The sequence below is a fragment of the Diprion similis genome, chromosome 1, assembly GCF_021155765.1.
Source record: "Diprion similis isolate iyDipSimi1 chromosome 1, iyDipSimi1.1, whole genome shotgun sequence".
Classification (NCBI taxonomy): Eukaryota; Metazoa; Arthropoda; class Insecta; order Hymenoptera; family Diprionidae; genus Diprion; species Diprion similis.
The window spans coordinates 4,850,593-4,874,185 of NC_060105.1; the positions used below are offsets into that span (position 1 = coordinate 4,850,593).

Below are 23,593 nucleotides of genomic sequence, written 5' to 3' on the forward strand. Positions count from 1 at the left end.
CTAGTAGTTGTTGGTATAAATAAGTAACGGTTGATTATTTCGCAGGAGTGGCGAAACTCTGCCTCGGAGCGTTCGTTGCCTAATATCGATCGATAATTTCTTGAAATGTTTAACTTGTTACTTTTATTGAAATACTTGGTATCGCGTTTGTGCGTGCGTATACGCGTGTGCGTGTATTCCGTGTTCTTTTTTTTTTTTTTTTTTTGCCATTTCTTTTTCACTCACCTTCATCCATCTCTCGACTTTAAAAACAAAAATCGTGTCACGCTATACATATATGTATACGCGGCAAACCCTGACATTAGTTACTAGTTCTAAGATCTTTTTTTAATTTACTCGCCTCTTGAGGTAAAAATCCGAATTATATAAATATGATAAAAAGAAGGAAAAAAAACAACAACAAAAAGAAAAACCGGAAAGTGTAAACCGAATCTCGCCAGCTGTAAATTCATCGCCCGTGTCATGAAACGAGGATAATGACATACGTTTCATATTATACTATGTACATCGATGTTTCAATTAAGGCAAAAGCTTCTTCGCCTTCGTTGGAAAAATGTTACTTTATTGAATTGAAGCCGCACGTCCACTTGGGGATGTGATAATAAAGGTAGTGAAAAAATTAATGAACACGGGAATGACGTAATACGCTCGATCTCATATCATCATAGGTTTATTATACCTCGCCAAATTTATTTTCGTAAAGTAATATAATGTGTAGAGTTTACGGCATCGCATCGAGACTCGGTCACGTGCCTCTGCTCTGAATCCATACATTAAACGTGCATTATGTAGGAATATTACATGTACATGTATACATATATACGGTGTAACGATACGTACATCCGTCAATTCGCTTTAGTATATTTAAATATGATACGCGTATAATTTAACGCCTTGCACAAGCATTGTGTTTATATATATGTATTTACGTATGCGCAGAAACCGCTGCAATGTTACCATTGCTAAAATGCGGATCTACGCACATTCGAATCGAACCAGGATCACAATTTGGCACGAACCGTGCTGTTCGACTGTTTGAAATATGGCAATTACATTCCTCCTTCTTGACTCTAGGTTGCAGTGTAATATCTGACGTGCGATAAACGATTTTGCCCCTAGGCGTGTTACGTACGTGTGCAAAAATTGAGAAATTCACTTTCCTGCGCACTTAATCTTCCATTTTACTTTATACTTGTTCGAAAGAAAAATAAATAAATAAAACAAAAATCAAAAACATCAACTCGCGTCGATTGAGACGAATCGTTTTTCAATTGCGTAAGTAATAAATATTTACCGAGCATCTTTATCGATCGATATCGTAATCGTTTTGAATGAAAAAAAAAAAATCGGATTTCGGGCCTCCGGATATCCCCTTTTGATGATGTTCGCTGCAGGAAATTACATTGTATACCATTTACGGTTCGCACTTTGGTTGTAATTATAATACTAGGAGTAGTCTCGTATGAATATAATAGGCAGACATGTGACGTGTGTGGCATAATAATGTGTAGTATAACTTATGTACGAAATCACGCGAGTTCGTTGTAAGCAACCCGCACACTGAGGCTGCTCTTGCAGCCGATGTAGAAACGTTGATGAACGACCTATAACAGCGGAGATCACTTGCGTAACAAAGACACGTGTTATAATGTACGAATGGGCTCCGATATTATATTATACAAATGCATTAACGTGTACCGCCTCGCTGGTCGTTTCTTGGATTATTCGTACAGTCATTCCCTACGTCAGATTCATATATAATAATAACGCAATCGCATTTAAATCAATTTAAAAAAAAATAGGCTAATTATCCTTTACACACATGCGCAAGTCGAGGCAAACTTTTCACAGCTGTGGTGATAACATACTCTAAATCTGTGTAAGGGCTTAAAGATACCTGATTGGGAGTTGAAGTGTTTCTTAATCTTTTTCTACTTCTTTTTTTATTTATTTTTTTATTTGATTCATTAACCATGCGTTGAAACCTGTGTCAAAACATGTATAGCTATAGCTAAATTACAAACTTGAGTCTCTTGAGTCATTGACTTTAATGAATGATTTTCTCTTCTTTTTTCTACCCTCGTGTTTATTTTTTAATTGCGTTGTTTTTTTTTTTTCTTTTTTATTCAGCAAATGTTTACTCGTTCATTTGATTTTTGTACACGATATTTCTGTAGAGGGAAAATATCTTAACATTCAGTTATGTGCACCTATAATTATTCCCGTATCGTATGAATGTCATGTAACGTGTGGGTACATCAATGATCCCATAATTACACCGCAGGGCATTGTCGGATAATTAATCCGAACGTTAATCGATACACGTTTGGTATTTGAATCGCGTTATGTGCAATATATGAATAGTTAACATTTTTTTTATTACATACGCAAATTGCTGCTGCGGCTGTGAGAGAATGAAATCTAGGAGGAGAGACGAGGATGAGCTTAATGATTATACAGGTCCACGAATACGTTTGTAAAGTCGTACCCGCAGGCCGGGAACATTTTGTGAAACGCGGGTCAGGAGAGGTGAGATTGACGTCACATTATGATTCTAAGGTAATTCGTAACTCGCGGTTCCTGAAGGTATTGGTTACGGGTATGTGATGAACGAGAGATGAGTGCGCAGGTGGAAGAACGAGAAAAGGACACACGTTGACACAATTAAGTCCGCGTTCTGCCAGGTGATTTCTGAGAGAATCAACGTATTGTGTTCAGGCGATTATCCGAGACGCCTTAGATTCGCAAATGGATCCATTGAACATCGGGACAACGCAACTTTATCCGCCAAGAGTTGAAAAGATCTCAAGATCAAGGACGTGCAGACTGTGTTTGCATGTCGAGGGAATCTTCTTCTCCGTTCGCTGAACCTACGTTATATAGATGCCACAGCATTTATTTTCATTGCAAAATTCGGAACTTTTTCTCCCTGAAATACGTCTGTAACTCGTTTTTTTATACGTAAGGATATATTAAGGAAAATTGATTTTTTGAGAATCGTGTTTCCGTTGACGGTAGTCTCGTTCATTTCTTTCTTCGAATAAGGTTCAGACTAATCGCAGCTTCTGCACGTATAGAGATCTCGAATTTCGAATGTCATCCGAAGACGTCACCCTGCGTTGAATCGGTAAGTGACCGTTTTGAAGAGGACGAATTGCTCGAATCATAAGTTCTATACTTGTAAACATTTACATACACAAAGCAATTATTGCGGTCGTACGAAGCGAATCTGCTCCAGCGGACGAGAGACTTTCACGCGTCCGCTATACGACTTTCTGCGGGGTGGTGACCCGGAGTAGGTATAATAATATGCTGTATCACTTATATTCGTTGATGATTTTTAAGCCCTCCTTTTGCGGAGAAAACGGGAGCGTCACATTTCCTTTTCCTTTCCATTAAAGAGAGCAGGGTGTGGCGTCGTTCAGTTCCTACTTCCGTTTTCCAACTTCTCACTCTTCCTTCCCGTAGCTAACCGATCGACCTAGAGAACCGCTCATTGTGCATTCAATCTTGGAGTCACGAATCGTGCGAATGTAAAAAAGTTAATCGCGCAATCATCAAATCTAACATCGTTGGAATAAAAACTTTATCTTTCCGATCTTCGATCATTGAAATTATCTTCCGATTCTGTTATAAATTCATTGGGTTTTCGAGACCCACAATTCAAAATAACCAAAAAATAAAGAAGACTACATAATTAAAATTCCACATCATTTATTTTTAATTGAACGAAAATGAAGAGACTTCTTCACGCGTCGTACGAATACGTGACGAGTTGGGAAGAAGAAAAGGGAATCTAGGGCAGCAGACGTACGATGTAAGTACAAGACCATAGAAAGGAAAGTCGATCCGTCTCAAGGCGTACACAAGAAACTTCTCTGCAAGCCAAAGACTGTTGCATCGGTGAGGTACGGAGAGTTACAGTGAGTCTAAATAGCCGAGCAGCAGCCAGTCGTCCTCCAGGTACAAATCGAGTGGCGTTCTCCCCCCACCGTGCCCCTACTTTTGGGGAGCTTTCGCATCCCACCCTGGAGTCTCGGCTGGGTAAGGGGACGGCGTCCCCGTTAAAGAACTACGTTGACCACCAGCCGCTAGAACATACTCTTTGGCATTAAACAGTCGAACATTATCATCGGGCAGAGTTGGCCGACTGTTGTGTGTACCGTGCAGGTTGCTCCTTGCACACTTCGGGAAGTCACTTGATCGCGATTTATCGCAGTCGTAAGAGAATCGTGATATTTAGTCAGTGTGTGGTGTCGTGGTGGTCCCGGCTTCAATCGAAGTCTCTCGTCGTCAGCATCAACTGCAACGCACGATTTTATCCTCAACGTGATATCGTTGTTGAGAATATCCTCGAAAGACAAGCAAATGCAGGTAGAATGATTCGCAGGTGAGGAAACTAACGTGAAATGGAATTTTTTACGTTTTATTGGCTCTTGGAAATCAAAGTTACCAGAGGGAACATTTCCTGGTTGGTTTGAATTTTCAAAAAAATTCCTGCGCTCTATGGTGATTTATATACTTGTAATTACCAGGTATTAAACTGTACATGTGTGTATTATTTATACACACATCGACGTGGTTGAAGCCTCTGAAAGTGAAAGGGGCGTTTAACCAGCTCCGAGAAAGTATAAAATATCTCGTTTTATTTGGATCATCCCATGATTACTGTACCCGTCTTGATGTTCGCCGTAGGCGGTTAGATTGAGCTAACAATAAAACGAGCATAACAGTTCTTGGACTCTTCGAGACGAAGTTGAAAGCAGCCTGACACCGAGGCAGTTGCGATGATTTGGAAGTTAGGAATCGCCTTCTATCACCCATGAAGTCCATCTCTCTTATTCTCCTTTCTTTCTTTCCTTCGGGTACGCACGAGTGAACCAGAATCGCGTAGGAGATCCGATACTCGCAGGACTAACGTTATTTACGTACATCCATAGACACCTTAAGCGCATGTGACTATCGCCGTCCGTATTAAGTGTCAAAAGTGAAAATCGTCTTCCGCAAAATTCGATACGGGCACCACGCACTGTAACCCAATACCGCACATTTCTAAGGGTACCGTTGGTTGTACAATCATGTCGCGTTTTTGCCGAGCCAGCTTTCCGAATGGCTTGCAAAAGCCGGGATATCGCCAGTTTGGACACATCGGCTCAACGGTTAGACAAATCGAGGACCTTTTCTTATCGGAGATCAAAATTCCACGTCATGTCTACTCTGATTACTTCTCGATACCGAGTATCGTATTCCGACCAAATTTCTATTTGCCAGATATTTTTTAACTCGTCCATTCTTTGCCGATGTAAAGTAGATGGAATTTTTTGACTTTGCAATATCGTTTTCAGATACTTACTTACTCCAGTTAAATATCGACGAGTGAATAGGACGCGCGATCTAGAGAACAAATCAGAACGTTCACATGCATTTACAAGTAGCCAGAATAAAGAACCGTTGAATAGAAAGGAAGTCGCCATACCGTTGACATGATTTTGTTGAAACGTTTGCGGAATACGCTTCTTTTAACTTGAAATTTATTCATCTCGTGAAGTCGTGACGCGTGTCGTGGCGTGGGAAAGTCGAGATGTTCAGCGAGCAGTAGAGAAACATAAAAAATTATGAAATTAATGAAAATTGAATAAATACATGATAATATGTACTTCAGAAGCTCAGAGAGATTTCCAGAGCTGACGTCACCAGCTGCATTGCAATGACGCAACGCGTCTCGAGGATCGGTATAACATCCGGAGAATTCAACGGGCCTTGAAAGCTACTCTTTCCTTTTAAACGGTAAGATTCGTTTGATTGAAAAGAAATTCGTCGCGTCTCCGATTTCAACTTTCCCCCCTTCTCAATCTGGATCTTTGTGTCACGCTTCAATTGATTCGGTTCGGTTATTCCAGGCCTCCCCCTCCCTCATACAGACAATCGATCTAATTGTCTGTATATGATTTTAAGCGTTATGTTGATGCCGAGATAGATTATTATGCTATAGCTATTTTTCACAGCTGGATAGACATGACCGATTTCGTTTATTCGTGGGAGTATCGGTCATGCCTCGTTCCTGAGATCGTTATCAGAAATAAAAGAAACAGAATAAGAAAAACACGCCTTGGTGTGAATTGTACAATCACGCGGTCTTGGCAGTTAGGTTAGGTTCCGCGAAAAATCGCACGCCGATCATTGGCGATAGCCTCTGCGGTCAGCCGGAAAACGCGAGGCTCCCGAAAGCGTAAAAGCGTGTAACTGCAGCGGCCACAAACCAGGCAACGTCTCAATCGACTTTCCATAAACCCGGTGACAACCGCAGTTTAAGTAATTTGAAGAATAGGGTATTACAGGTGAGCGTAAACCAGCAATTGCGACACCTCAGCCAATTGATTGCAGGCTGCTCACCGCGCTCTCGTTCCATGCAGCGAATATTCGGCCGCCGCACTACCCTGTCCTTAAACAGGCAATATAACGCCTTAATGATCTCCGCGGGATCGGGGTACTCTTAGCTTACTCAAAACCTCATTAAACTGTGAAACTGCAGCAGTTGCGTATTGTTCGAAAGTTATCCGAGGTCCGTTTAATTGGTTTTATATGTATACACGCGCAGTCCGCGAACTAGTTTATGTGCCAACCAATCGTTATAACGTCGAGTTCTACCGCCGCCGCTACCAAGATACGTATCGAAACCACATAATGGACCATGTGCATACAGGCATTGGTATAAATATATTTATATTTACTTTACAGTCTCGCGATACAGAGATATTTCATCGGATATCGTTAACGTTCAAATCTTTCATTATCATAACCGTATTCTGCAACCTTTTTACACCTTATACCTTTTTCGCATAATCGCTAGCGGACTCCACGATAAGCTTCCAATACCGATCACTCGCTAAAACTGCTAAAACCGACTGTCAGTCTATCTGCCCACGGGCTGCTCGAGACACGTGCTCGCGGTTTCGCCTGTATATACCCGTATTACGGGCCTTGTAGTGAGCCTATTTCCATGTTTCGAACTCGTGTTTCACGCGACATAACTATGCCCTGCTTTTGTCCAACTAACTCCAGCATCGTATATGTATATGGTTGCTCGTGTCAAAACTACTTCAATTTATGACGGCACCTCGCCCATTTGTGCTGCACCCACGCTTCTGCCGCTTTTTTTTTTTTTTTTTTTTCCTTTCTTACCGTAGGTTAAGAGGACGATGTTTCTTTTTTTATGTATCCTTGTATGTTGGATTTCTTGGACTTGGTTTTCAAATTCTGTACATGTGTATCAATGAGGAACAATGTCTGATACCGAAAAGCACAGAGAAGGAATCAATCATCTGGCAGAAAGAAAACCAAGTGATCTTGATTCATTTGCATAGCAGCTATATGCCGTTTGAGACACGGAGAATGAACAATGCGTGTCACTGCGGTATGATTCATCGCCCCGGACAGAAGTATACATTGTATAATATCGTGCATTTCATAACGACAACAATTTATAGCCTGTAATAAGCTCGTTTTTCGATCGTCTAAGTGGAACGTGGCATAAATATTATGTATAGTCGATTCGGCACGGTGGTAGGTGTCTGCGAGTGGTCATCGAGTGAATAGGAGGAGCTGAAACTGCTGTCAGGATCCATACTTATTTGCGCCTTCCAACGGAAGATCACACCTCTATGATGATTTCGTTTCTATGATTTCAGATCCTCGATACCGCGGACGCGGTTAGCCGCGGTTCTGATAGCAGCGGTGACGATTTTCGGAGCCGATCTAAGGTGTTCGGGAATCCAGTATCAGCCCATCGACGCTTACTCAACAATCGGTAATGAATGCGCCCTGGTTCTCGACGGTCCCGGAAGATCTAGCGCCTTTGATTACACCTACAACCTGCTGCGTGGTACATTGTGAGTATGAAACAGTTTTTCAATTCGTTCGCACCTGGATCACCTGGGATCCACAAGTAGGCAGAATATCACCAGTTATATGTAAATCTACTTACGTGGGAATACGGTTGTTCATATTCGCAGGGCTAGTACGACGTGAGCGATTAGGCAAGAGTTAATTAATTCGCAATTATTATCACACCGCACGAAAGCTGTAGTATATCGTGCGAGCACTTTCTCCCTGCTGCAGCGTGCATTAATAATAAGTACCCATAGCGTCGGTTGCCTTTACACATGGTTCCACTCCCGAACCGACATGTGTAACCACCCCGAATGGCGTTCGGATGAAGGTGGAATCGGTGACGCGTACGACGTGCGAAAATGTTACTCAAGAGTTTCTGCTACTCGGGGCATTTTGGCTGACAGCTGGATCTCATTGGTATCGACTACCGACGATTAACGAGACTTCGTCTACTCAGTGCACCAGATCTCTCGTATCTCATATCGCGTGCAACCGCGGCAAAACTGCTTTTATCGATGCCTCGAGGATACGAAATAATGGAGCCGGACCCGAGAGGAATGAACATGTTCCGCCGCACCTCGGCAATAAGGCACGCAGGTACATATATACACTCGATGTATGGGTACCAGCGCAGCGTCGACGGCGTTCCAAATCTCTCCGTTGATCGGTCGGTGTTGCTGCTTTATCTTTGAATGAAAATATGTAGATAATCGCTTGTACTCTCGTAGCTATGTAATGTTATAACGCGTACATACCCGTTATACGTATTATGACGTGTCTATGTGCGGAGAAAATAGAGCCTGTCATTTTTAAACGCATATAATTATTGTTACGCCCGCGTTTGTATTTCTAACGGGTATGTATAACACGTATGTATGTGTAGTAGGTATAATGTGACGTACCTTAATCGTAGCCGCACACACATGTGAACGGTTAAATAAGTCTGACTTAATAAATGAACTTTCTAACCTGGCAAAACCGCCGTCACGTCGAAGGCCGAATTTGTGTCGAAATCATCGAGCACATCTGGACCAAGTTTTATCTCTAACCGGACAAAATCATCTCTGCGCGATACAATTGCATTTCTACATTTATCCACGCGGTCATCCGGCAGCAGATACATTTGGCTGAACGAATTAAGGCAAGGTCATATGCACTGACCCATTTTCTCGCCTCGAAAGATCGAAATAACTAATTGCACGGCTGTCCATCTTCCTTGGTTATTCTTCTTCCCTTGATACTTCGCATTCAAGCCCTTGGAACGACCTCCGCACTTATTCAAGGACGCGGATCTAGACCCGGAGGAAGTGCGGGTGAAATGTAAATTGGCCATATGGAGACCCCTGAGACTTGTACAAGAACTTATGTATGCGTGATTATATAACGAATGATCAATCGAGTGGAGTTCGGTACCGAGTATAAGCCGCTACTCCGTAATGAACGACTAGCATGATATACTTACTTACGTACTTACTTACTTACTTACTTACTTACTCACTTCCAAGACTTGACGTAAAGAACTCGTGAAATTTATTGGCTGGAAAAGGGAAGCCGAATAGAGTAATCGAGCAGCGGATATATCGCTTCGGGAGATACTCTCGGGGGCCAAGATTTAGTGCTAAATTACACCTGATTGACTTGAACTGACTGATTGTCAGGCCAATCTTTGCCTCAACAATCAATCCGACCCTCAATCGGTCTACCGTTGGATATAATTTCCAGCCTTTTAGCTTTATTCATTTCGTCAATTATCTCTCGCGGTAAAATCTGCCACAGGCATTTACTACATTCAATCCAATTACGTTACGCCTAACGCCAAAGTTGCACGGGTGTGATCAGGACATGGAAATTTGAACGACGATTGCGAGTTGACCAACAATCTTTCATTGTGATGCAAATATTGATTCTCACTCGCGTCATATTTGACCATGGAGCTGAAAGGTGGTGTCGAGATTTTAGTAACCGATTTTTCACTTCAATCCCGCCCTTCCGAACCATGTCCATTAGCTGTGTTCGAGGTGATGCCGAGATCGAGTTGGTGATCGGGAGCGACGTGCCGTAGCCGTTTTACAAGACAGCTCTTAAATATTTCATAACACATGAATATGATTCCGATCGTATTTAGCGTTAGATTATCTCGTTCGTAGTCAACGGATGCAAGTTTTCACCTGTTAAGCTTGAGACCTACGGCTATAACGTGTATCTACACAATACGTGTCTGCTAATCGGACAGTAGCAATTTATTTCGTCGCTTACTCTTGTTCTTTGTATTTCCTTCATTCCTTCAATCTTTGACTCTAGTCTCACGCCGAATCGTTCATCTTCGAGAGCCTGCGGCGAGGCCTTTGGCCACTTGGAAGTGGTGCAACACCCTTTCAGCGCTGACTGGAAACCGAAAACTACATCCACTCAAGTTACCGCGACTAACTGACTGACTGAATGACTGAATGACTGACTGACTGACTGACGTGCCGACGTCGCGAAACGCCTTGTCTGCGTTCCAGAAACCAGATGCCGGCGCTGATCCTTACCTAGATCGCTTTTCTCGCTGGCATGCGGCGTCTTGTATTACCTAGCCTTCGCAATTCGCACAACACACCTTTTACGCAATCCAGGTGTAATGCTCGCCCTACGTAAATAGAACCGCAAGCCAACGTACGCGGTATTCCTGTACAAGGACGCGTATATTCATCCCCAGCTACTTAGTTTCTATCATTTATCTTTTCATCCATTTTTTCCTTGCAAAATATTTTCTGTTCAACGTGTGATCTTCATCATACCGACGTATTGTGTATGATGTGCATACCCCTACCCACATACTTTGACAAACATATCTTCCATCTATTTTTCCACTAACTTTTTCTTCTTCGTTTCACAGCCCACCTTCTGCCGGAAGTCAGACCTGCATCACTTACGACGCCGTGAACCACGCCTACATTGAAGCTCGCAAACGCATCAGTAAGTATTTTTTTTCTTTTTTTTTTTTTTTTTGCTTTCATCTTTTACTTTTTCCCTGGCTGCGTTACGCGTTGGAGAAAAATATTGTAGATCAAATCTATGCAATGCCTATCGCGCTGGGAATTTTCCTGCGTATATTAACAGGCGAACCAGTTATTCACTATATCATGTAACCGCTGTGAAAGGCATATGTGCAGAAAATACCGCGTTGAGAACAAAAATTTATTCTTGAGAATGAAATAATGCGGTTGACAATTAGGCACTTAGCCGGACAGTCGATACAGAATGTATCGATGGTTAACTAGAGACAAATCCAGACGGAGCTATCGCCGCAGCTTGTTTGATCGTCTCAAAGCAGAGTCGACCGCAGCCTACGGGCTAGTGCAGGTGAATACCTACGTGTGTTTATCGGTGCAAAAATGTCCGTTCGTTACACTACGGTTTCTCAATACTTAATGCAAGCACCGCGAGTGAGGTCGACCACTTTGTTTACGGACCACAAATAGGTCGGTAAGTGCTAGTTAACGTCGGCGACACGTTCATAGTTGCTGAATTAAATCGCTTTACATTACGCAGATCTGGACACACTCTTATGAATGAGAATGGAGGACCATTATTTATTTTTTTTTTTTTTCTCAAGAGTCTAGTCAAAGTTTGCCTTCATTTACTCGTATAAGACGAGCAACTAATTTTCACCGATTTCTAAACAGGCCAAAGTCGGTTACTTTATACCGACAACCTTCAGAGTCAAGTTATTATAGTCCAATTTCCGAATAGAAAAGTTGAAGAAGATTCAGATTATGTACGATGAAGATTTTCTCCGTATAATTTGTTGGTATTGTTATACAGCTGTTATGAAATTGTGTTGTAAAGTTTGTAGTTCTAGAGTATGTAAGTAGGTATGTGAAGTTAAATATAATAGATTCATTCGCTGCGAGTTCGATGGAAGGGGAAAAACTCAGGGTTAATTAACGGTTACGATTTATGTTTACCAGCTCTTACTAGCTTATTATCTAAAAACTTCGTAAATTATATAAGGCACTCTAGTGGGGGAAAAAAATAATTCATCATGGTAGTTCGTAATAAGTACAGCCAATATAGGCCACAACTAATCTAATTACTGCGCGTAAGATTGCCTTCTGTATAATGATTGTGAAAATTCCGTGACCGCGATTTACAAATTTATCCAGAGAAAAAATACGCTTCGTCATCCTGACTCACTTTCCCCCGTGCTCTCGTTTCTCCTTGCATTTCTCCCCAAATATTTTACCGGTATTTATATTTATATACGGTTTGAAAAGGCGTGCGACATTAGAGGAAGATTAAATTAGCTACTGAAACGTCACAACGTAATTAACTAAACTGTCACAAATGCTGCTGTGCGAGATTTATTGTTGTCCTTACTCACAATTGGGCATTTTATGGACTTCTATCTATTCTTCTATTGCTTCTATCTTTGACTTTACAAATGTCTATTTTCTTGCGTTGTGCAGACGTTGCTCAGCCCAACACCGAAACATGGCGTGGAGAGGACTTGGCCACAGTCGGCGAACTCCTTTTGGACATCTCTACGAACCTGGCGCAAAAGTATGTCTGACACTGTTTAATAGTTATTCTCTGCAAAGAATTTTTCTTTCAACTTATCGCAGAGTATATCCAGGTCTTGAATATTTGATACCGGACCATTTCAGCTTACAAAAGGGACCTCGGTCAGAAAGCATCGGCTAAGAGGAGATCCGCAAGTGTTGTCGTAAAACCAGTCATAAACTTCTGAAATTGATAGTAAAATTTTTCATCACTTCTGGTGTCAAGTATTTCAAGCCATATGCCACACTTTTGTATTTAATTCAATATTTGTGAACCTCGATGAGAGAAAGGGGGATGATGAAAAACAATAAAACATTCCCTAATCGTTTAGGTACGGACTAACTTACGACGACATCGAAAAGGGGCTTCCGCTCATCGATACGTCGAAAACATTGATTCGCGAAGTCTGCCCAGCATTCCTGAGCAACGTCGAGTGCCGTCCAGGAAAATATCGGCGATACGACGGACTTTGTACGAATCTGGAAAACCCTACGTGGGGAGCAACTATGACGCCGTTCTCAAGGTAACAGAAACGTTTTCGCTTACAGTTAGTCTGTTTTCTTTTGCTTGATTTTTATAAATAAGATTAATGACACACCCGAGAGAAAGAGAGAGCGAGAGAGAGATTGCAACGGTAATCTGCATCCTCTCGAGCGGTACTCTTGACGGACGTTCACCTCTGCCTTGGCGGTAGCAAACGGCACCGACTGCGAGGTGTTTGATCATTTTGAAATACCTGCTTAATAAAGACCTTCGTTGGCCTTCGCCTTAGACTTCTGCCTCCGAGGTATTCGGACGGCATAAACTCGCCCAGAGTATCTGTCACCGGAAATCAGCTACCTTTGGCCCGTGTTGTTTCTCGCACCATGCACCCTGACGAAGGTTATCACGACCATGCCGGTACTGTCATGGTCATCGCTTGGGGCCAGTTTATGGATCACGACTACACTTTGACCGCCACACCGTTAGGTAAGTACCTTCGTATAAATTAGATATTTCTTATTTGGTCCTCGGGCTGTCACGACATTTTACACAGCTGATTCATAAACGTGCCCATGAATTTTCGAAGCACGAAACTTATACGCCGTTTCCCTTTCCAATGTATCTACCTGAAGCATTGTTCGGTAATAATAACTCCAAACTTTCTTGCTCCTTTTCTCCGGTTGTTGCGCATCCATTTTTTTACGACGGCTATCATTTTTTGAACAGATCGTAAATACACCGGCGAACGAACGCCTCGATCTGCTCACAATTATGTTCATTCGCTATACTGTGATTATGGTCTGTTTCAACGGTTCATTTACGGTGATTTCATCCCGCGCCCTTTCTAATAACACAATACCGTTATACTTACACCGTGCCGTTAAAAAATTGAGAGAGTGATCATCACAATGGTCACTTACAAAAATTATACCCTAATTGCACGAGAAAGTGCGAGTTTATTGACTCGGTGCAATCCTTTCATTCCCAGGTCCTTCGCCAATCTGCGAATGCACATTGTATCCGTATATATATATATATATATATAATGATGATTGCGTGAAAGTTGATTTCGCACATTCTATTGAAATTTTTAAAGAACCAACTTTGTGGACGAATGAAGAAAATGAAGAAAAAAAAGAAACAAGGTTAACTAGATTTTAATAACATGCCTACACAGACTTGTTGAACCGAAACGATCCCGAGGAGTGCTGCCACAGGCCGCCACACCTGAAAAATCCTTACTGCAACGAGATCCTGATACCGGAGGACGATTACTTCTACAGACTGTTCGGGGTACGCTGCATGGACTTTGTTCGAGGTTTCCCAGCTCCTCGACCCGGATGTCGCCTCGGTTCTCGCGTCCAGTTCAACCTCCTCACCGGAGTCCTAGACGGCAACACGGTTTACGGAGTGTCGGACGCTTTTGCGAGGTAAAAATCACTTGACCAAATTGATCTCTGATGCATTTCCACTTGACACGTAACGTCTTTGCCGACATTCATGCGAGCGTGTACCTAACGCAATTGCACCATCAATGTCGTCAAGGATATCGTAAGAGGTGTGTACAACTTAATTGCGACAAGGGAGATAGAAAAAAGGGCTATCAAGGTTAACTCAATTGATCAAGTTACACTAAGGTGTCAACGAATTATCGGTTCTGTTGACCCAGAAACAGTAAACATTGCGAAATTCACGATGTCGTGGGTGTAACTGGAATATTATGCGTAATCCGTCGCGGCAACGGTTTTTAAAGATCGATTCAACTTTTTATTCAACTTCTTATCCGCTGATACCGTATCAATGAATAAATTGAAACGATATGAACCTAAATGACAAATTCCTTCAACAGAAAACTGCGGACCGGATATGGCGGACTGTTACGTATGAACCCCGTATTTTCTGAATACGGACTTAAAGATTTGCTGCCCCTGAAGCTCGACATTCCTGATGAAGGTTGCACCAGGCCTAACCGTTCCATGTACTGCTTCGAGGCCGGTAAGTTTCCTCCGTTTGACTTCTCACCCTGATTTGAAACGGTTGCTTCACAATCGTGGCTCGTCCATTGCGCTCTTTAGGTATAATCGATCATTAAACCTTGTTTCGTTTATAGTCAAGAACGAGGTAATAATGGACAGCGACGGTTGATTATCCTATGTAAATTAATAATCGCATGCATGCATAATACACGTTCAGTCGCGTAAGCAACCGATCCGGTTATTTCTAAAACATTGGTCAATTAACTAACAAGTTATCCCCACAAATGTTTACTTCCACTATGAATAACTTTCTAATCGCAACTTGTCACGTGAGAAGTTCATTACTTATAAGAAGAATTTCGAACAGCTCTTTATACGTGCTAACGCACGTCCCCCAGGTACGTAACACATATTATGCTGCAAGAATTTCTTATCATTTATAGGGAGTGTCCCCGTTATCGATCGTTTGTATTACTACAATTTTTCGACAATTTTCCCTTCGAATTATTATTCCATGATCATCCGAATATCGTTAACGTTATCTTAATCTTTGCATATATTCAGAACGTATATTATCATGGTCGGTATGATAATTATTTATTTATGTATATTTATTTTCAACCGGGCCCTTAGGATAATTAATTAATTCCTTTTTACATCGTATTTTTTTTCTCCCTCTTTTTTTGGCACTCCGAAGTTTTAACTGACATCCAAGACAAATGTAACGATGTACAGTATAGTCACTATTTAATAGAAATATCTTGGCTGTATATCAGCTAAAAATCAAGGTGAGGAGGTGAGGAAGAAACTTTGATCGTTCGAAAAGGGTGGCGTAGCTTGTTAAAAAATTAAACATAAAAGCCGACCTTTAGTGTATTGAATTGATTATACATGTGTCGAATAATCGCTGCAGATGAATAAAATTTCGACGCTACAATCGGCAGGAAATGTTGGCAACTTGTTGAGTTGGATTTTTGGCATTTCGCAGGTGAGATTCGAGTCAACGAGCAGCTGGTGCTGACCTGTATGCACACGCTGCTGGCCAGAGAGCATAACCGGGCAGCCAACGCCCTGGCCCAGGTTAATCCTCACTGGGACGACGAGACGATATTCCAGGAGGCAAGACGTATCGTAATTGCCGAGATCCAGCACGTCACCTATAACGAATTTCTCCCAATTTTGCTCGGAAAGGAGGTCATGGAGAAGTTTGGCCTCCTGCTTGAGAAAGACGTAATTTTACAACCATACGTTTTACTTATTACGCAATTTCTGCTTTCTTAACGCGTATAACATACCGACTACACGTACACCCGTTCGGCTCCATCCCTTCCCTATACATATATTATATTGCGTCTTAAAATGCCTACAGCTAGAACGACTGACAATCAATGTCAAACACCTTCCATATGTTCCAGTTTACTGATTATTTATGGGGGAGTTGGAATCCCGGTGTAGAACTTTCTTTTATCAAACCAGATTCGATTCTTTTTACGGAGTGTTCATTCTGTTAAGCATTGCTCTATAGTTTCTTCTGTTATTCACAAACCGCGGCTAAAACTTCGCTGTTTCATTTCAAAATGCAGGGATACTGGGACGGCTACGACCCGAGCGTAAACCCGGGGGTCTTAGATGCGTTTGCAGCCGCAGCGTACAGATTTGGTCATTCGTTGCTCCCAACGGCCGTCGAAAGGTGGAGCAAAGCTCACAAGTTCATCGGTACGTATGGGCACTTGATATTTGGGACCACTGTGTGGTTATACTTCGATACTTCAACAAGTAATATTCCGTCGTCAAAAATATTGATCAACTTCGAAGCAATGGACGAAGGAATTATTTCGCTAACTTTCTTTCAGCGTCCAAACGGCTCTCCGATCTTATCCGAAGACCGTACGATCTCTACCGCGCTGGGGTCTTGGACGAATATTTTATGGGCCTGATGAACCAGGTCGCTCAGGCTATGGACGATTCTATCACCCAAGAGGTCAGTATTGGGGTGAAGTTGGAATCCCTGCATATTAAAGTCTCGATTGCAATTTTACCCTCCTTTCCTTTGCCTTGTTTCCTTCAGGTCACCAATCATCTGTTCAAAAAAGTTGGCGCGAAATTCGGTATGGATTTAGTGTCGTTCAATATGCAGCGTGGTCGAGAATTCGGACTTCCTAGCTACATGGAGTTTAGGTAATCAGGAATAATATACGCAAACATATTTGTTGTGAAAAAGAGACTGGCTTTCGTTAGATTTATATCTTATAAATTGTTGCTTTTTTCGACAGAAAATTCTGCGGACTTCCTGGTGCTGACAGCTTTGAAGAACTCTTCGGATCCATGCCAAACGAAACCATCAGGCGATACAGTTCGATATTTGAGTTAGTATACGTTTACTTATTAAAAAATTAATCGGTGAGTAGGAGTTGAACGTGTTCGAAAATAAAAATATCTTCCATTTTAGGCATCCCTCTGACGTCGATTTATGGTCCGGTGGTGTCTCTGAGAGACCGCTACCAGGTAGCATGTTGGGTCCCACTTTCGCTTGCATTATCGCAACGCAATTCAGCTACTCGAGACGCGGGGATCGCTTTTGGTACGAACTGCCAAACCAGCCGTCTTCGTTCACTCCTGGTAGGCAGTAATTTTGGATAAATTCATACAAATTATCGGCAAAACAACCTTGCGGATAGAAAAAATGATCAGTTTTTAATATCAACAATAGCTGCAGTATCTTTATCCATAATTGTTGATAATAATCGATACAGAATTTAATAAAACGTTGCAGCAAATTCAAGATTAGAGATTAATATGAAATTATTTTTCAACCATCATCGTTTTATTTTTCTCAGAACAACTCACTGAAATTCGGAAATCCAGAATGGCAAGACTGATTTGCGACAATACGGATCTTATCGATACGATACAAATTTACCCGATGGTTCTTCCCGATCACGAAATGTAAGTAAATCTAGTGTAAGCCGGACGACTTAACTTCGCTTTTCTCGTCTCTTACCTTACGGTTTTTGATTTTAGAAATCCAAGGGTTCCTTGTCGAAGTGGCATTTTACCTAGCATCGATTTTAGCAAATGGGCCGAGTTTCCGTCACCGCAAACGGCGCACGCCGCCCAATACGTGAGTAATATTGCCGAGCAGTATTCGCACCTGGGCAAGTAGATATGAAAGGTACACCTCAGCATCCTGTAAGAGTGTGGGTAGAAATTAGAAACTAGTTTTTAGAACTTACATTAGTTCATAGTGTTATTGATTCCGTTGTCACTTTTGACCGCGGGCAATTTCCAATCATTATTCAAACATCCAAGTCGAACAATTACCTTTATCCCTATTCTTCATTTGTAATTTTATTCCTCCGTTTTATGTTAAACAATTCAACTATTCTTTCAACAGAACTTTTTCGTATCTTTCAATTTTTAATTTTGGTATTTCTATTAGAGTAATTTTACTGCAGTAGTAAAAAAATTTGGACGATTTGCATAGGTTTAGCGAAAATGTTAGCGTACCCTTATTGCTTCTCGAATTCGCCTTGTAGTTATTTTCATCTTGATTTCACTATAGATAGTTATTAAATGTGTCTAATTTTTTCAAACGTTTTTTTCACACTTTATTAACATTTAATTTACTCATTTTTGTGCTCATTTTTTTTCTTCATAGTTTCACCTAAATAATAATAATCAAACTTTTTTACCTGCTTAATGTATTACAATACCTGTTATCATGAAACTTATTATCTTTCCTGCATCACGTAAATAGCTGGACTCTCTTCTCTTTTGATACTATCACTTCTGTTTCTTGCTGTTATACTCTGTGTAACAAATTAACTAGGAAAATTCTTGTTGTTTTTACATACCGTAGCAATTGTCGATGGAGAAACAATCGTTTCAATTACCTGCCAGTGATTCGGTGCTCTCATTTCCAACACCGTCAAACCACGGAGAAAATGTCATCTCACAAATCTTCTTTGCAAACGTAAACAGCATCGCCTCTTATCTAGAAACCCTGCTCACCCAAGAGTAAACCTTTGGTTATTTCTTTTTCCATTATCGTTTATAAATTTTCCCTTGCCAATGGATTACCACCAAACTTCGCCAAAACTTCACGAACTTCACGCACCATCAGCGCCGCACACCTGCACTGCACGCAATATACATTATATATATATTTTTCTGATCACGAATATAACCAATGTTTACTTTTGAGTAGATTTATTTAATCAATTATTAATTGCAACATCGGGACTGTGCCTGAAAGACTAAATCTCTAGCAAAAATGTGTAGTTTCGATACTGACGTAAACACGACGACCTATTTGTACTTTAAACAGGGTATTTGGTAAACCGCGAGTCATTATACTTTCAATTAATATTCTTTTCTCGACATGACTCTTTTACTTTTACTTTCACTTCGCTTCAATATTTAAAATCTATATAATCAGTAGCTTTGAGTATTCATGCTGAGTGATACCTTTGCACTCAACAAATAGAGAACGTCGGTAAATACAATAGAAAGTAGAAAATTTGATCGAAAATGACGAAGCATATGGCATAGGTACTTCTTTCTATGCCAGACGTACGTTATACCGATAATGTTAAAGAAATATGACGTGTTACTTTGAGGTGGGAAAATGTCTAGCGTATTATCAATCAATAAGCTAATCATTGCATCATAAATAAATCTATGTACACGTATTATGTATAGATAGAACTACGAATGGTATGTATGTAAACGTATACTGCGTACTGGAATATATTATTACATGCGTACGAAATGTGTATACAAAACCAGCACCCATCCGATTGAGTTACCCACAATCCGCACCCGCCTGCATCAAGTATTTATATATAGTTGAACTATTTTATTATATACCCACGATTGAATACACCGGTATTTATGTATTGTAGGTGTATATCGTAGTATGTAATGTAAATATATATATGTATTGCGCGATATTTTATGATGATGTTATATAATACGCGCGATTTTGTACATACATACGTATAATAATTTACCATCGCCGAAAGAATAAAGTATGGAATTCACTTTGTAAGTGTATTGCGTATAAGTGTAAAATATCGGATATTCAATATACATGTATCCTATATGTATGTATATAATTGCACAATGCACGATTGATTGACTGATTGACTGATTGATTGATTGATTGATTGATTGATTGATCGATTATCAATTGTTCGCGCATTTTCTCGAGCCATTCTTTCCCTTTACCGATCAGCTTCCTACCTTCTCTCACCTCCTCCGTTCACTTTCCGACTCTGTTCGAGGTCCATTTTGCAATAGGAAGCGACCGTACGTGTCGATCTCCACAAGGATGAAATATACGGGCGTGATTTTTACCACGTGCAGACAGGCTGCTTCTCAACCTGACCTGACGCCTCGATGCGTGAGAAATTTCTAAGCGCAAGTTTTATTTATTCAGACCAATCTCAACCAATCGAAATTATAATTCCGTAATACATTCACGTAATTCCCAAAAATATTTTATATCCACGTATATTTGCTTGGGAGAATGGTTGTGAAGGACCTGAGAACGCGTAGAATTTTTAACGTGTGCAGTGCAAATATGCCTTAAAAAATAGTTCGGTGAGTATTACATTATTCAAGATTTATATTTTGTTTGTAAATAATAGACATCCGAAATTCGTATTTATGCAGGGTAACGTAGAAATTTGTTTGTAAATTGCATTACGTTTAGGAGGCCTAATTTTTCCAATATCTAAATCGAGAAAGTACCAAGAAATAGACAAAGTAAATGGGCTTTACAATTTTGAGCACTGTGTAAATATACCAACACTTTCAGGCGTGATGTATTCATAGCCTTAGGATTTATCGAACGACTATCACAGATTATTAAATCTATCGTGGGTATCTCGTATTATTTTCAGAACTTCCCTGGACCTTTCGTCATGCCTGTACCTAAGCCAATGCCGCCCTTGGTTTACGCCAGGATGCCTAAGGCGTCTGAAAGCAAGAATAACTTGGTGTCAGAGCCTAAAAAGACGTCGGTAACGGTCGCTAAGATTCTAGGATTAGCCGGCCTCCGCCCGTCAAAAACATCCGCCTCACCAGTCACCCCGGAAACTAAACCAAAACCGAAACCCAATGAAAAATCTATCGGTTCACCGTGGCTGATGATGCAGCGTTCGACCCAGATTTACGCCATGCCAGAGGCAGGCTACTTCTTCGAGAATTCAGAGGTAGCAATTTCCCCGATGAATGATATCACCGAAGAGAAACCTCAATTTTTGAAAACCCTAGTCAACAAATTATCCAAAAGTCCTAGCGAAGCTCCTGTCGACCTGCCCAAAACGACTGTGAAAAAAGTTAGTCAAACCGATCCAGAGAATATTTTCAGGATAATGGAAATACTGACGCGTAATCGTCGCGACGAAGGGACCCAGAGCAGCCAGATTCCTCTTCGCAGGTCGAAGCGCCAGGTCAACGCTGATGGGGGACAAAATCCCGTCGGAAGAATAGCGGGAAAAATGAAGTCCAGGAAATCGGGCTACACGCCCGTCTTCAAGGAGTGCAACGAGACCGCGGCGAGCGAGATTTCGGACCTAAATTTGCCGCCTCCGGCTCCGGAAAAGGACTCGAAAAGCTCTCGGCAGTATTACAGAAACGGCCAGCCGATACCGGATGTTGACTTGATGCGAACCACGACCGGGGCGCCGATTGTTCCTGTCGACGAGACCGTCGAGCATCCCAAAGTGGCCGCGCGGACCGACGAAAACACGAAGAATCAGACCTACATAAACCTTCAGGATCATCAGAAGGGCGTGCAGGGGAAAACGGCCGACGCGCCAAAAGACGCAAACGGTTATCCCGCCGATATACCTCCCTACAATCCGGACATGATACCCTACGTCGAAGTGCCCGATTACACCGATCAGCGAGAGCAGAGTCTCGACAAGGACGACCGAAGGGTGGCGAAGGACAGGTACGTCGAGTACCCGAACGAAGAAGCGGACGTCGTTGATCCGGAAGTACCCGTCGTCGTCGAGGAGCGACCGAGGATGCCGAAAATTATTGTTCTCGACGACGACGTCGGGGATAGTGACGAAGTGCAGAAGGAGGCGGAGGAACAGGAGGAACAGGATGAACTGAGAGAAGAAACGGACGAAGAAGGGGACGATAACGGAGCGCTGCGACAAGAGGAAGGGGAGAATGAATATTCGACAGCCAAGGATGAGGTCCGTAACTCCGAGGCTCAGGAGGAGCCGTTTGATTTCGAAACGTTGCGGTTCGACATTGAGGATTACAAGAAACCGTTCGATCTTGAAGAGTTGTTCAAAGAAATCGAGAGAGAAACCGCAGCCGTTGACAAAAAGAACAAGACAAGAGGAGACGTGAACGAGCACCAAGGCAGCAGACGAGTCACCGTCCGCGAGAACAACGAACCGGTGAAAAGAGACGCGGGTAAAGTCTGGGACAAGGATTTCGAACTTCTTAAAATTCCGGTGATCCAGGAGAGCGGGGAGAGCGAGGAGATTCGAAACGAGGGTGGGAAAAGCGAGGAGAAAACCGCTGGACAGGGTGCCACGGTTGTACCTCCGAATTTCTTCGAGGAGTTTGACCGAGTCTTTAGTTCCTCCACTACCGATACTCCCTTTGCCGGATACTACGAAGACGAGGATGAGGAAGAACGACTTCCCGCTTCGTCCTTCGTCGTCAAAACCGACGATCTTCACGAGGATCCTTACGCGCATGAAAAGACCTATGAGAGAATGTTTGGGACTGGAGATGAACGGAATGGATCCGAGCCTGCCAAGGTTGAGGACGATGCGTACTACGGGCAATGGTCAGACGACGACAACGAAGGCCCAGCGGATTTCCTCGAGAAGAAAAAAAAATCAGAGATCAAGGCCGACGATGAACCGAGCGATGAATCGCTCCGTGAAGTTTACGAAACTCTGGGCACCATTCTTGACCGGAAAGATGACGTCTCTAGGCTCGATGATAAAATCGCTGAAAAGGCGAAAAAGGAGGGAAAAATGCCGGCTATGTACAAAAATTACTGGACACTTGAATACAGTAGTCCGAAGAAAAAAGAAAATACGTAAATTATCTTGAGATGTATACGGTACTGTTGTTATGAGTTTGGTATAATCAGGCTTGTAAGTTCGTTGACTAATTTTTATTATATAATGAAGTAAAGATGAAAAGTTCTCAGTCTTAATTAATGCATAGAGTGGAACCGCACGTAAAAATTGAAATTCTAAGAAATTTACATGATACTTCGGTCACAAAATATACTTTCTTTGGAGAATCATATGTACAAAAAAAAAAAAAAATACGAACGACATACGTTCACGTGCGATTTAAGTATAACGGTGACGTTTAACGAATGTCATGTTTGAAAAGTACTTTTTGCGATGAGCAGTATTGTAATAATTAAAAAGTGCGGTAAATAAATTGTTGGAAATTAATTATTGATGTAGGTATAATATGTCGTGTGATGAGTAATTTTCGCGATTATTTACATCATATGTAACCCTCACCTCAAACTTGGTCAATTTATTTGAAATTTAATTTTATCGTTGTATAATTCGTGATATAAAATCCGGTGTTCCTCTTTCTTCGAAGTGCACAGCTTTGCTTCCTGTTTTCGTAGCGGTGCCTTATTCGAAAGATGACGACTGGCATTCGCCTGGCGGTTCATGATAATTAATTAAGAA

At 41.6% G+C, this 23,593-nt stretch overlaps 1 protein-coding gene across 2 annotated transcripts; it reads left to right on the forward strand.

Moving 5' to 3' along the window:
- Positions 1–3,794: 3,794 nt before the first annotated feature.
- Positions 3,795–23,071, forward strand: LOC124404533 (chorion peroxidase). 2 transcript variants are annotated; one of them, XM_046878745.1, is made up of 17 exons: positions 3,795–4,390; positions 7,689–7,889; positions 10,769–10,848; positions 12,342–12,435; positions 12,767–12,958; positions 13,208–13,404; positions 14,096–14,348; positions 14,768–14,913; positions 15,883–16,124; positions 16,478–16,610; positions 16,748–16,875; positions 16,963–17,072; positions 17,168–17,260; positions 17,344–17,513; positions 17,732–17,840; positions 17,916–18,015; positions 20,801–23,071. In XM_046878745.1, exons 1-17 carry the CDS (start codon positions 4,380–4,382, stop codon positions 22,976–22,978), a joined length of 4,437 nt encoding a protein of 1,478 aa, XP_046734701.1. In that variant the 5' UTR covers positions 3,795–4,379; the 3' UTR covers positions 22,979–23,071. The 2 variants fall into 2 exon arrangements, with proteins under 2 accessions (XP_046734701.1, XP_046734709.1); XM_046878753.1 differs by lacking the exon at positions 20,801–23,071 and adding an exon at positions 18,754–19,944 and having other exon boundaries at positions 3,841–4,390.
- The last annotated feature ends 522 nt before the right edge of the window (positions 23,072–23,593 follow it).